Here is a 13,662-nt window from a genome sequence, read left to right on the forward strand (position 1 = left end):
AATGTCTAACCAGAACTGCAGATTTTAAAGAGATGGTCATCAACATAAGAAAAAGGAATCTTTCCCTGAAAACATAGTTCACTTAAAAATGTATGCCATTTGCATGATGATAAACAAAATGCTGAACTTCTTCAAATATGCCGCTTCACAAGCAAGTAACACTCAGCCCTTCAGAGTTTAGTTCTTGCTAGGGCACCAATGCACCTCTGCTTATCATCCTGGGATACTCTTATTTGCAGGTGGAAACATCATTAACATAAGCCAATGCAGCAAATGTCAGACTGTTAGGGCTACAAGAAACCCATCAAATTCAGGACCAAGAATTCATCGGTAGAATTTCTTGTGACCCTTGAGGTCACATGAAGAAAAACATTGTCACCATGAAATGTATTTATACTAGGATAATGAATGATGTGCACTCTTTGAAAGGCCTAAAATATTTATGGAATAAGAGAATTGTAGAGATTGAAGGAATATTGGGGACTACTGATTTTAATTTTTCCTGTCCAATTTTGAAATTATTATATTCTCAATATTCTTGAAGGTAGTAATTTAATTCCCAGCTAGTAGAACTGATCAACTGAATTAAGATGGGAATGAAAATAGTGGCTGATTAGGATTTGAAGCCTGAATTCCTAGATTGATGCCAACTAGATCACAAAGCTTACTACAGATATTAAAAGTAAATATTGCATAATATTTGAGATGATGAAATGTCATCTTCAAAAAAGATATGAATTATCACTGGAGAGAAAACAAATGAAAACAATCTAATTTGAGGAAACTGATACAAACAAAATCTACAATAAGATAGATTTGCAATTTAAAGGCAATTTAAAAAATATATTTTTATTGATTTCAGGGAGGAAGGGAGGGGGAGAGAGAAATAGAAACATCAATGATGAGAGAGGATTACTGGTCGGCTGCCTCTGGCTCACTCCCTACTGGGAATCAAGCCTGCAACCTGGGCATGTGCCCTGACTGAAATTGAACCATTACCTCCTGGTTATAGGTCAATGCTCAACCACTGAGCCATGCTGGCTGGGCTGCAGGCAACTTTTGTGTGCTATAAAATTTTGCTCCAAATTATAGGGTGCTCCAAAAAATGTATACACACTTCAAATAACTATAAAGACAATATTTATTTAAATACATTTCATTTTCAAAATCAAGCTATCAGCTGTTAAAATGTGTATACATTTTTATAGGACACTATTTTTTGGACACTTACTGTTATGCTACTCAATAAGATGAGTGATTTGAATTAAGTCACTTGTTCTTCACAAACAACTCTAATGAGGTTGTTATTAATATTCCTGTTTTAAACACGAGGAATCGAAGGCAAAAGGAAGTGACATCTCTGAGACGGAAACCCTGGCGGTTAGATTCTGGAACCCATGCACTCAGCCATGGTTGGGGGGGCGAAGGGGGGGGCGGCTGTTTCCATCGTGGCCACACTGCCTAGGGCAGCCCTGTAACATTGGATAAATATGGAACTCTCTAACTTTGCTTCAGCCACTTTCTAGTTCTCTCCTTCAGCACTGTCCCATCAAATCTGGTGAGTCAATGTTGTCCCTATCTAACATGTCATTTTTTCATGTCATCAAGCAGGGTTCAGATTAGGGTAATGATTGAGAACCTCATACAAATTAGAACAGATTTTTAAAAATCTTGGGAGAATATAAGATAGTAAAGGGTCTAGAAACCATCTCAATACATGATTACATGAACTTGGGATTATTAGTATACAGGAGGGAAGTAAGATAAAGTAAATGGTGGTTATCTTCAAGAATTTGAAAGACTTTCACAGTTAAAGAAGATTAGAAATAAGACTGGGGGTTATAATAAGTAAAACTTTTAGCTGAATGTAATAAAGAACTGTGTAATAATCAGACCTTGTTGATAATGGAATGGGTTATCTTGGGACCTAAGGAGGTTCCCTTTCTCTAAGAGACGAGAAGACAAATGATCAGGAACACTGCAATGGTGGGCTGCTTGCCTGGTCCTCAAGGTCCATTTTAATTAAAATATGACTATTGATTCAAATGTATGGTTTCTGAAGTCAGACATCAAAGCTGTTTAATTCTTCATTAAATTTTCCTGTTAACTATAGTGTTTCATTAGAGTCATAATGGAAGTCTGGGCTAACGCCCTACAGGTGACATTCTGGGACTCAGGGCCTTTGGAGGCAGAGTGCCAAAGTGATTGGTAATGTTACCTTCTTCTCGTGGTATTTTTTGGGGTTAGTGGGAATTGCTAGGAGAAGAGAGAAAATAATTGTTCCCTTCTGTATTAAACTTGGTAAGAACAAGAATGAAGTCATGTTGACAGGGAGAATTCTTAGAAAATAAAAAAATGGCAACATCACTGGAGATAGTGGCAGTTCCTGCACTTAACTGACAGGTGGCCTGTGACCTTGTTCTGCTCTCAGGTCCTGTCAGGACTCCTGGAAGACAATGTGGATGCTCAGAAAAATCTCCCAATCTGTATTTGTTTGGGAATAAAGGCTTCTTTTTTCTGAAAGGCCACCTTGCTAAAGTGATATATGCATTCATGCCCTATGTCCGGCTGGTCTATCAGAACAACCCTAGGCCTTGACCTCGGCTGAGGGGGGAGGAGACAGAGGAGGTAAGAAGAGCCTGGGGATTGCCTAGGCTCAGCTGCCAAGTCATGCTGTCTTCCTGTCCACCCCCACCTCCCATAATATCACAACACCTCCCCTCCGGCCACCCCGATTTGTTCTCAAGGATTCATTTTGATAAAGAACCTGCCTCGGTTTAGGTCAACAAACCGACCTATTGATCTACAGTGAATTGAAATATCCTATGAATACACAGAAATTACTGAACCAAGGAACACTGTGTAACTTGTTGGGCAGTGCTTTCAACAGAACCTTTGAAAATGTCATGCTTTAAGTGGAAATGTATTTAGCAATATCCTCCTAGTATACTGTCCTGAGTATCTTTTTCAGTTGATTAAAGTTCCCAAGAGATATACAAACTTACTGGATGTATAGTAGACATGGGGACAGGAAATGACGCTGACCATGAGCTGCCTTTGGGAAAGCAGTTGCACTAGAGTAGAAAGAGTTCTGGATGTGTAGCAGGAAGACCCGGGCTGGAAGGCGTGGCTTGAAGGACTACTGAGGGCAGTGCTTGCCAGTATGTCTATGGGGCAGGGCCACTTTTGTTGGTTGGTTAGCTTATTTACATATTTTAATTTTCAATCCATCACAAATGGATGTTTTTGTAAAATATAATAAATATAAAAAGTTAAATTCTTTTTTATTATAAGATTCAACAGACATAACATTAGCCTGTCAAATGGTCATAAACATGTGTAAAGGCTGCAGATGGGCAACAAGCAGTTTGCGGATCACTCTTTGAGTAGCTGGCCTTGGGGAACTCAGCCTTCCTTAGTTTCTCCACTTAGTCTCGCAAGGTAGTGTGAGCATTCAGATGATAACAAAGGTGTGTAATCAACTAAAAAGTGTCATCCACATGTTAAATTTGCATTGTCATTATCATAACAGTAAATGACAATGATGACAAGGGGCCAAATACATTTTTTTGTTCTTCTGTGAAGGTAGCTATTAATGTGGCACAATAAAGTTAGCATACCTAGTGGCAGTGACTTCCCTTGAGCCAACAATTTCCCAAATACAGAATGCTTGGCCAAGAGGCAGTTGGGAAACTGCACCAGAAAGCTCCTGAAGCGTCCTCCTTGTCCCTGGCTCTCTGCCTGGTGATCAGCTGGAACCTCACAGTGCCATCTTCCTCCCGTAGGGCCCAGTCAACAGAGGCCACTAACTTAGGACAGGCATTAAGGGTCCCAGCTCAGACACACCCTTCCCACCAGATTGCCACTTCCTTCTTGTCAGGCCAGGGAACTAGGTCAAGCAACATGCGTTGGAATCAAAGTGGGAAATTTTAGGCACCTCTGGGCATAAGAAGGGTGGTGTTTGCATACAAACACACACACACACACACACACACACACACACACACACACACACTCACGTACCTCTCATGCTCACGTGCACACATACACATGCATACACATGCACACGCACATCAGAGCCATTCAGAACCAGCATGAGAGCTCTCCCCAGGTGGTGGGGATCAGGGTCTTTGCTGAAGGCCTGCCCTTGGGTTTCTTTTGGCAGATCCCCCAGCAATGCCATTGGAAGCAGATTCTAGTGAAAGAGGGGCCGCACCAGTTGCTGAACATTAGAGGCTCACACACATCTAAGCAGACTGCTGTGCTCCGCCTCCTCCACTGGCAAGAACAGGGCACTCTCCACCTTTCCCATCCCTCTGGTTTCCCACTGCCATTCTGCCAGCTCTCCTATTTTCTTACTTTATGTTCAAATAGGCATTTTTAAAAAAATATATTTTATTGATTTTTTTACAGAGAGGAAGGGAGAGGGATAGAGAGTTAGAATTGATGAGAGAGAAACATCGATCAGCTGCCTCCTGCACACCTCCTACTGGGAATGTGCCTGCAACCAAGGTACATGCCCTTGACTGGAATCGAACCTGGGACCTTTCAGTTTGCAGGATGATGCTCTATCCACTGAGCCAAACCAGTTAGGGCAAATAGGCATTTTTTTATATCATAAAAGTAATATCTATAAAATAAAAAATTAAGCACACAGGAAGATATGAAATAGGAAAACAAACAATTTTCTCCCCTACTCCCTGACCTAGGGGTAAGTACTATTAATGATTATATGTGTATACTTTCTTTAAAAACTTTTTTAAAAATTGATTTCAGAGAGGAAGGGAGAGGGAGAGAGAGCCAGAAACATCAATGATGAGAGAAAATCATTGATCGGTTGCCTCCTGCAAGCCCTCTACTGGGGATTGAGCCCACACTCTGGGCATGTGCCCTGACCAGGAATTGAACTGTGACCTCCTGGCTCATAGGTCAACACTCAACCACTGAGCCACACTGGTTGGGCTATGCATGTATACGTTCAAGAAATGTTAAGGCCTATCTATAATAAAAGCATAATATGCTAATTAGACCCAACAGCCAAATGACCTTCTGGACGTCCTTCTGGATGACCTTCTGGAAGAAGCTTGGGCTGTGAGGGCCACACCCCTTGCACGAATTTCATGCATCGGGCGTCTAGTAGAAATATAATATGTGCTAACATATATGTCACTTTTTCTTTTTGATAAATGTGATTGTTACATAGTTTGGCAATTGGCCAACATGATTCTTTTGTGTGTTTTTTTCCTTATACTTTCCTTGACATTCAGATTTTGGTCTGATTTTACTTTCAAACTTTTCCCCCAGTAGCCTTCACAACCCTGTATCATGATCAAATACCCAGCCTTTCTTCTCCCTCTTCCCCAGCCAAGTACATCCTCCATCCTCCATCCCCCCAGCCCCCATTACCTTTCCAGCCTCTGCATGGTCATAGCCAGCGTCTTGTTCAGCTCATCTATCATCCTGCAGCTGGAGGGGTGCATGGGGAGGGAGCCACTGGCGGAGGGGTGGTGCTGGCCAAGGCTGCCATACTGCAGCTGGTGCTGGATCTGGGACGGCAGGACCGTGTGGTGGTGCTGGGCCCCACCCTGCTGGCCACTCTTCTGGGCTGCGTAGGATGCCAGCGAGAGGTCTGGCCCTCCTACAGGCATACATATCATGACTTTCTTTGGAGGTAGCGGAGGTGATAGTTTCACTGGCAGACAAGGCAATTTCACAGGGGCTCCAGGATCTGTGGCAGAAGGTGAGAGACAGGTGTGAGTTTTGGGGTAAGAAACCCAGAACATTGCACATGCCGACCTTGGGCTGTGGCTTTCAGGGATAAAATGCTCCCACTGAAGACACAGCAGGATGAGAGCTCTCAGCAAACACCCATCATCTCCTTTCCTGCTTAACGTGTGCTGGCTGCAAGGGCCCTTGGGACGCAGGCATTAGTGGTGCCTGTCATACAGCTGTCAGGCTGAGGGTCAACAGCAGCTGTGAACCCGCTGCTCAGGGAAACCCATGGACCTTCGAGACCTGCTCTAGAATGCCCCATGATGCCTACAACTTGGCCATCATGATGTGAACATATCCTTTCAGCTGGTACTTTCTAACAGGCAAGAGACTGGAAGTCAGCCCTAGGTTCAAGTCCACTAAGAGCATAGCCTTCCACCGGTGACTTTAACGATGCACCCGCCATCCCCTCATCTGTAACCTGGGGACGATCTCCACACCTGGCAGGATCTGCTGTCACAGAGAGCTCTGGTGCCCCGTATGGGGGTGAGCTGTGAGCACGGGGCCTGGCCTGGCCCACCCACTCACATGGCATCCACGGCGGGCTGTTCAAACTGTAGGGAGGCTCCAACAGGCACTCGGGGGCCCGATGGAACTGGCCTCCACCCAACCCCCTGGTTCCATGACAGTGGCACTGAAACTTCCCAGAGATGCTCTGAATCGGGGGACACTTAGGGTTAGACCAGCCCTCATAGCGTCTCTAGGATGACCTTGCAGTCTTCTGCTGTACCCTACATTCCTGGACATAATCTAGCATGGGGAGGAGCTTAGGGGAGGAGGCATGGCTGAGTAGTTCTGGTTGCAGGCTGCATGGCCAGGAGGTGGGCAAGTACAGTCCACTTCACACCTGGTGCTCATGCCGGGAGCAGTGCCGGGCTCAACTCTTGGTCTTTGAGGCCCTAGGTTTTCTCCAACTATCTGTGTGCTTTGAGGGTGGCAGTATAACCGCCACAGTCCTGCCAAAATGACATTCCTAGAGCACAAATCTGACCGTGTCGCTCCTCAGTTAAAAACCTGCCAGTGACCTAGGACTAAAGCTCAGCTTTGACAGAGCATTCAAGGCTCCCACGGTCTCCTTGATGATCAGTTCATCTCCTCATGTTCACGCTTCACCTCCCTGAAGTCTTCTCGGCTCCTCCAGTTGGAAATAGCCTCTCCCATCTTACTTCTGATCAGCCTTTCTTACCACATGTACTGCTTTTCTCCCCTGGATTTCACTTATTTTTTCACCCCCAAATTGAGTCTCCATCCCCAGCTCACTTCTACCAGGTGGCCTTTGTCCCTCACATTCTCACAGGACTGTTGCTGTCCTCCCTGGCTCCCCATGCTCAGTGGCCACCTCTTCTATTTCACAGAGAAACCAAGGTGAGCCCCCATGGGTCCTCTTCCCTTTGATCAGGCCTTGTTCTTACCCTGAACCCACAGGCATCACCCTCACTCCTGAACCCACAGGCACCACCCTCACTCCTGTTCCCGCAGGCACTGCCCTCACTCCTGAACCCACAGGCATCGCCCTCACTCCTGAACCCACAGGCATCGCCCTCACTCCTGAACCCACAGGCATCGCCCTCACTCCTGAACCCACAGGCACCACCCTCACTCCTGAACCCACAGGCACCACCCTCACTCCTGAACCTCTGAGCTCCCTAAATCACCTGGCATTTCCATACCCCTGGGCCTTTGTCACTTTCCTTCAAATTGGAACTTTCTCTCTTCTGTCTTCTTGGTCAATTCCTACTCTACCTTCAAGATCCAGCTCAAAAATGTCCTCTCCTGAAAAATTTCCGTGATCGTTACATCACTCCTTTCATCCTGCACCCACGGGACCCACTTGGGCACGCGGATGTCAGTGCTGACATTGTCAGTATGTCATCAGAGCCAGCACTTACACCAGGCCCATTATGTGCCCCATGTTGTTCTATGCTTTTCATTTCTAACCAATTTTATCCTCACAACAAGCCTGAGACGTGGACACTGTTATTATCTCACTTTTACAGACAACGTCACTACGCTCTGAAGACTCTGAACTGAGCCTCCTGTTTACATAGCCGGCTCCTCTGGAGAACAAAGACCGTGAACAATTTGTCATTATATCCTTAGCATCTTGAACAGGTGCCCAGCTCACACAGCAAGAGGCTGAAAACATGTTTACAGAATGAGCTGAAACCATGATGTTCTTGTGAGGGATGAATTCACACCTTCGCAGAAGATAGGCTAGGAGGCAGAAATGAACATAAAATGGATCACAGTTCTGGGATCATGCAGCTGTGGATGCATGGGCACTAAACTGCTGATTCTACAGCTGTGACACAGAAAAGCCCTATGGTTCCAAGGGGCCTGATGAGATGGCTTCCCTAACACCAAAATGTGAATTAATCATAACCACAAGGTTCCCTCAAGCTCTCCGCGGAAGGCTCATCCTGTTCTACCACCCCCCATGCACAGGACACAGTGGTGCTAATTCCAAAGTGGCTGAGAGCAGAAACTCACCACCTTTGTCCTGTTCCTGTTAAAGGAAGCATTCCTGGGGCTCTTCGACTTTTAGCACAAACCTAGCAAATGCAATGTGTCTGAAAGTGTTAAAGCTCTACGTCAGAGACCCTTAACCCATGATTCCCTCATCTGTGGGTCCAGCTGTCTGTCTATGGTAGGCAGATGCTCAGATGCTTGGGCAGGAGAAAGCAGAGCCAGGAGGCAGCATGGAGCTGTCTGCCCAGGAAGGCACAGTGATGACACTGGTTCTGTCCATCTTGTGAAGCTCTAACTTCCCGCGCACCCTCCTCCACAGCGTTACTTATTATACTTCCATAGCAAAGCCTGCTTGGCTTCATCACTGAGAAACAGCCAAGTGTATGCCAGGAATTCTATCAAAACAAAGCAAGGAGGAAATGACCAGTGGGACCAAGTTAGTGGAGATGGTTGTTTATTGTCCAGACCAGCTAGGGCCTCGGAGGACCCTCTCTTCCCCTCTCCTGCCTACATCTTCCTTTCGGTTGTTTCATTAGACATGAGCATACATTTAAGAGGGACAGACAATGAAATTTTGTCTCAAGCAACAAATAATCAGAAGTTTAGCTTTTCCTAACTGTGGATTCAATGCATTAGACCCCTCTGTCCTCCTCCTTGCTGGTTTTGGCTTTGTCTTATGTGAAATGTATGCATTTGTTAGACGACAAATAAACATATCCCAATACTCACTTCTGTTCAGCAAGGCACTGACCTTCCTGCAGTCAGAACCTCAGAGGGAGATGAATGGACCGGTGCTGTGCTGCATGCCACCCGCCTTTTCTTTCCAAGATACCAAATTCTTAGCGTAGTTGTGAGGGTGAGACAAGACAATGTGGACATGCTTTGTGAAAGCACTACAGGCATTCACAGTGTGACTAGCAAGGTTCTTCTCACACCTGTGGGAGTTCACCTGGCCTCATGCTTCTCAGGCTGGGGTGTGAAGGTGGAAGCCAAGGAAGCAACAGAGAGTAAAGTGTTTCTGTTATACAGGGAGGGCAAAAGTAGGCGTACACTTGTTCGTATGGAAAATCATACAATCACGAATAAATAATAATACAAGGAAAAAACTCTGTATTTCATGTACTCACAACCGTAAGCCCACTTTTGCCCACCCCTGAAGGTAAGCAGGGAAAAACCAGGTGAAAGTGAATCAAGCAGCGGAGCAAAGAGGCTTGCAAAGGACCGTCATTGCAGTCTGTCATGTTTGACAGAGAGCTGCAGGAAGGGCAAACGGCGGGGCCGTGCAGGTCTCAGTGTGTGTCCATGCCCGGCTCTGCGTCGGTACTGAGAGCTAGTGGCGAAGAATGCAGATCTGGAGGCGAGAAAACCTGGATTCACTAGCTGGGAAAGATGGCTAACCTTTTTTGGGACTTAGGCTTTTTTACCTCTAAAAATCCAGGGATAAAAGCAACTCCTTTACCTTGATAGCCCCTCACTGAGTTGCGGGTGACACTTACGGATTGTCTGAGGCCTTCCTCTACCTCTTGCATTTACAATGACGACAGTGGCTGGCCCTGCTGGGGGCGCACAGAGCTCCCTGCTTGCCGACTTAGAAATGGATGAGTCCTCTGCAGCCAGACTGATCAAGATGCAGTGTATTCATAAAACTGTCTCTGTTGATGGAGTGGAAGGAGCAAAAACAACCCGTCCAGAGAACAAGGAAAATAAACCCAAACTGTGAGTGTCAACGAGCCATAAAACCCAAGGGGGCTGTACTTCCAAACATGACACTGCTCTGGACAAGGAAAAATGAAACCTGCAGATTACTTCTGCCGTGGGTTCTCCGGCCAGAGGACTGTAGAATGAGTCTGGGCTAAGTGGTCACACCCCCAGCCGCTCTTCTCACTTAATTAACACCTGCTGCAGAAGCCATCTGTAACTGCTGATGTAGCACATGTACTTGCTAATGATAGTAGCACTTAGTGTCTTAATGAAAAAAAGATGTAAGAATTTCCCAGTTATTTGCTGGTTCCAGCAGGTCAGAACTTCTGGCCTCCTTTCATAGCTACAGACATTCTCCCCAAAGACATAAAGGGCATAAGACGTGTGCTAAGAACATAAAGAAGAGTCCAGTATCACTCAGGCTCCCCTGGCTGCAAGAGAGGCACTCAGTGCCTGGCTGGTATGGCTCAGTGGTTGAGCATCAACCTATGGACCAAGAGGTCATGGTTCCATTCCTAGTCAGGGCACATGCCTGAGTTGCAGGCTCGATCCCCAGTAGGGAACGTGCAGGCGGGAGGCAGCAATCAAGGATTCTGTCTCATCATCGATGTTTCTATTTCTCTCTCCCTCTCTCTTCCTCTCAAAAATCAATAAAAATATATTAAAAAAGAAAAGAAAGACGCTCAGAGGAACTCCATCAATTTCTCCAGGCCAGCCTAGGGATTCTGTGGCAGTCCTTGGTCAAATGCCTGTGAAGGCAACCTGCATTGACTGACCCTTTGTGGTGAGAGGGATGGTGTGGTGGGAAACAAGAGTAACAAAGAAGCTGTGTCCTCGCCAACCTGGCTTGCTCTCCCAAGCCTGGTCAGCACACGGGGACTGCAGCAAGTGTCAGACGTTTGTGAGGAATCTGTCCTGACACCTTCCAGACAGGCTCTTAGGGCACATGCAGCTCCAGCACCAGCAGCCGGCTTTGTTTCAGACCCACTTTCCACAAAGGAACATTTCCGTTTGTGAACTGAGCCCTCCGAAGACCACCTGGAGGATCCCAGCTGAGAGGAACATGCTCCCTAAGGTAGTGGGCTGGGCAGTGTGGATGGGGTCACTTGCTGGCAGTCACTGGGGCATGTTACCTCTGCAGAGCAAGCAGTTAAATTAGTTTTTATTTTATTTTATTTTTTAGAAGATTTTACTATAGGTTTATTTATTTATTAATATTAAATTTATTGGGGTAACATTGGTCAACATGATCAAATGTTTCAGGAGTGAGTTTCTATGTTATAAGATCTGTATATTGCACTGTGTGCCCACCACTCAAAGTCAATTCTTCTCCTGTCACCATATATTAGGCCCCCCCTTTACTCCCCATCCCCTTCCCTCTGGCAACCACCACACTGCTGCCTGGGTTCACAAGCTTCAGTTTTATATCCCACATATGAGTGAAACCATGTTTCTTAGCTTTTTCTGACTGACCTATTTCACTTAGTATAATATTCACAAGGTCCATCTATGTTGTTGAGATTTTTTTTTTTAAAGTAAAATTATACATATTTATTGTCAGGAAACTTCCCTCAAAGAGCTAAAACTGTAGATGTCCCTGTAATCATGAGAACAGACATCTGACAGAGAAGTATTTTGTTGGAATTTATAAATCACCTATATAAAAACACATGATATTAGTTTGTTTCTGCAGCAATGACGAATGCTGTTGCCCCCAGGGAGACTGAGTAAGGAGAGTGCTATTTCTTAAATGTACCCTGCCTCACACTCACGTGTCTTTGTGGACCCTGCTTCTCATTGAACAGCATCCTCCTCTAGCATCCCTACCCATCACATTTGTACTCATTTTAAGGTCTGTCCCAAATACATCCTTTTCTATGACACTCTTTTTTTTTTTTTATTCTTCCAAAATGATTTGCTCTCTTACCATCTTAATTTCTTTACAGCCATGTTTATACATCTCCATATGAACTGTTTCCTACAGTTTACAGCTGCCTACAACTCCTACAGCTGATGGGAGAACACTTTCTGTGAGTGACATCAGGGCTGGCAGAGCGCCTCGCACACCTTGGGCACTTGGAATGTGGTTTCCATTCAGCCTCGCAGAGGAGGGGAGTGCCAGCACCTGCAACCTGGGTGAATCTCAAGGACACTACGCTGAATGAAATAGGTAAGCCAGTTGCAAAAGAACAAATGCTGTACAATTCCACGTATCTGAGGCACCCAGAGTATTCAAATTCATAGAAACAAGAATTAAAATATTGGTTACCAGGAATTAAAGGGGGAAGAAAGAAAAAGAGGAGTGTTTGATAGGTATAAATTTTTAATTCTGCATGATGAGAAAATTTTGGAAATCTGTTGCACAATAACATGATTATCCTTAACATTATTGGACTGTACTTAAAACTGGTTAAAAAAAGTGCCAAGTGAATTAAGTCTCCAACCCAACAGTGCTACAAAAAACACAAAGGTATTTGCTACAACTTTCACCTTGATCATAGAGGTCAGAGCAGAGAGCACCCTTTTAAAAATGTTTCAATCAATAGTGTGTACCTGCACTGAGAAAAGAGTTTCTGCCTTTTGAAGACAGATGAAGACTGGGAAAGTATGGAGAAATGGATATAAAGAGTGAACTCAGGTAAGTTTCCCATTCCTTCAAGGCATCAGTTATTGAGAGAGTGTGAACCTGTAACCACTTCATGAGGCTTCTGGGTTAGGAGTCATTAACATTTGAAGGCACAGATGAGGTCCAAGGTCACAGTGGTCTAACCATCAGTTTTCTCCCACTGTCAGAGTAGAATACTGGTAGGAAAGCAAGGAGGGAGGCAAAAGTAGTCAGGTGATTTGTAGGGTTGGAGAGGAGGCAGGAAGAGGAGAACAAGGACGGTGGATGGCGATTGGAAAGCAATGGCCAGACAGAATCAGAGAACAACAGAGAAACCAAGTGAAATTACATATCGGAATGTAACTGTAGAACAGTCAATTGTAGACAGTGTCCGCAAAACTAGAGACATCTGTAAACAGGAATATTGGCTTTGGCTTGACAAGCACTGGATAAAGGGTTCTCATTTGACACCTGTTGGGGCTGAAAAATACTACTGGGCACGGATGCCATTTGTCAGGTAAATTTACAGTTGCAAATAGTTTGTAATGTTGAAACTAGCAATCAACCTAGTTCTGATAATGCAGTTTTCCTGGTAGTTGAGGTTCTAAAGATAGTGCAAACAAGCCCTCAGCAGGTTCACATTCACGGGAGGACTTGTTTTTAAGGATCAGCAACAGTTTCCTTTTTTTTTTTTTTTTTCCTGAATTGTGGCCAAATGCTCCAATGTTTTCTGCCCCATTCTTGAATCTTATAGACTGTCTCCTTCTAGCGTGTTCTTTGAAACCTGACCCAACTGTGGTGGTCAGGTCCTCTATAATTAAGTGCCTTCAGAACATACTTTTGAAAGACTAGATCATTTTTTTGGTCTTAAATAGATTAAAAAACATAAAACAAAAACAAAGAAACAAAAAAACCCCATCAATTAACCATAAAAATGCAAATGATTTTGATTTTATTTTAAGAATAGGTATCTTGGTGGACATGGTATAAATTAATGGTTATAAGTTAGGGCTCTGGAGTCCAACAGTATAGATCCAGTCCATCTCTGCCAGCAACTACCTATGTAACCATGACCAAGTCATTTCAATTCTCTAAATTTCATTTTTCTCCACTGG

General features: G+C 44.7%; 1 protein-coding gene across 5 annotated transcripts in view; it reads right to left on the reverse strand.

Moving 5' to 3' along the window:
• Positions 1 to 13,662, reverse strand: part of PHACTR1 (phosphatase and actin regulator 1) — a 500,199-nt gene that overhangs the window by 58,713 nt on the left and 427,824 nt on the right. For all 5 annotated transcript variants that reach the window (XM_036350306.1, XM_036350310.1, XM_036350308.1 and 2 more), the window contains one exon: positions 5,407 to 5,728. In XM_036350306.1, coding sequence (XP_036206199.1) covers positions 5,407 to 5,728 — 322 coding nt within the window. The remainder of the gene's footprint in view (positions 1 to 5,406; positions 5,729 to 13,662) is intronic.

The sequence above is a fragment of the Myotis myotis genome, unplaced genomic scaffold (genome assembly GCF_014108235.1).
Source record: "Myotis myotis isolate mMyoMyo1 unplaced genomic scaffold, mMyoMyo1.p scaffold_m19_p_2, whole genome shotgun sequence".
NCBI classification, from domain to species: domain Eukaryota; kingdom Metazoa; phylum Chordata; class Mammalia; order Chiroptera; family Vespertilionidae; genus Myotis; species Myotis myotis.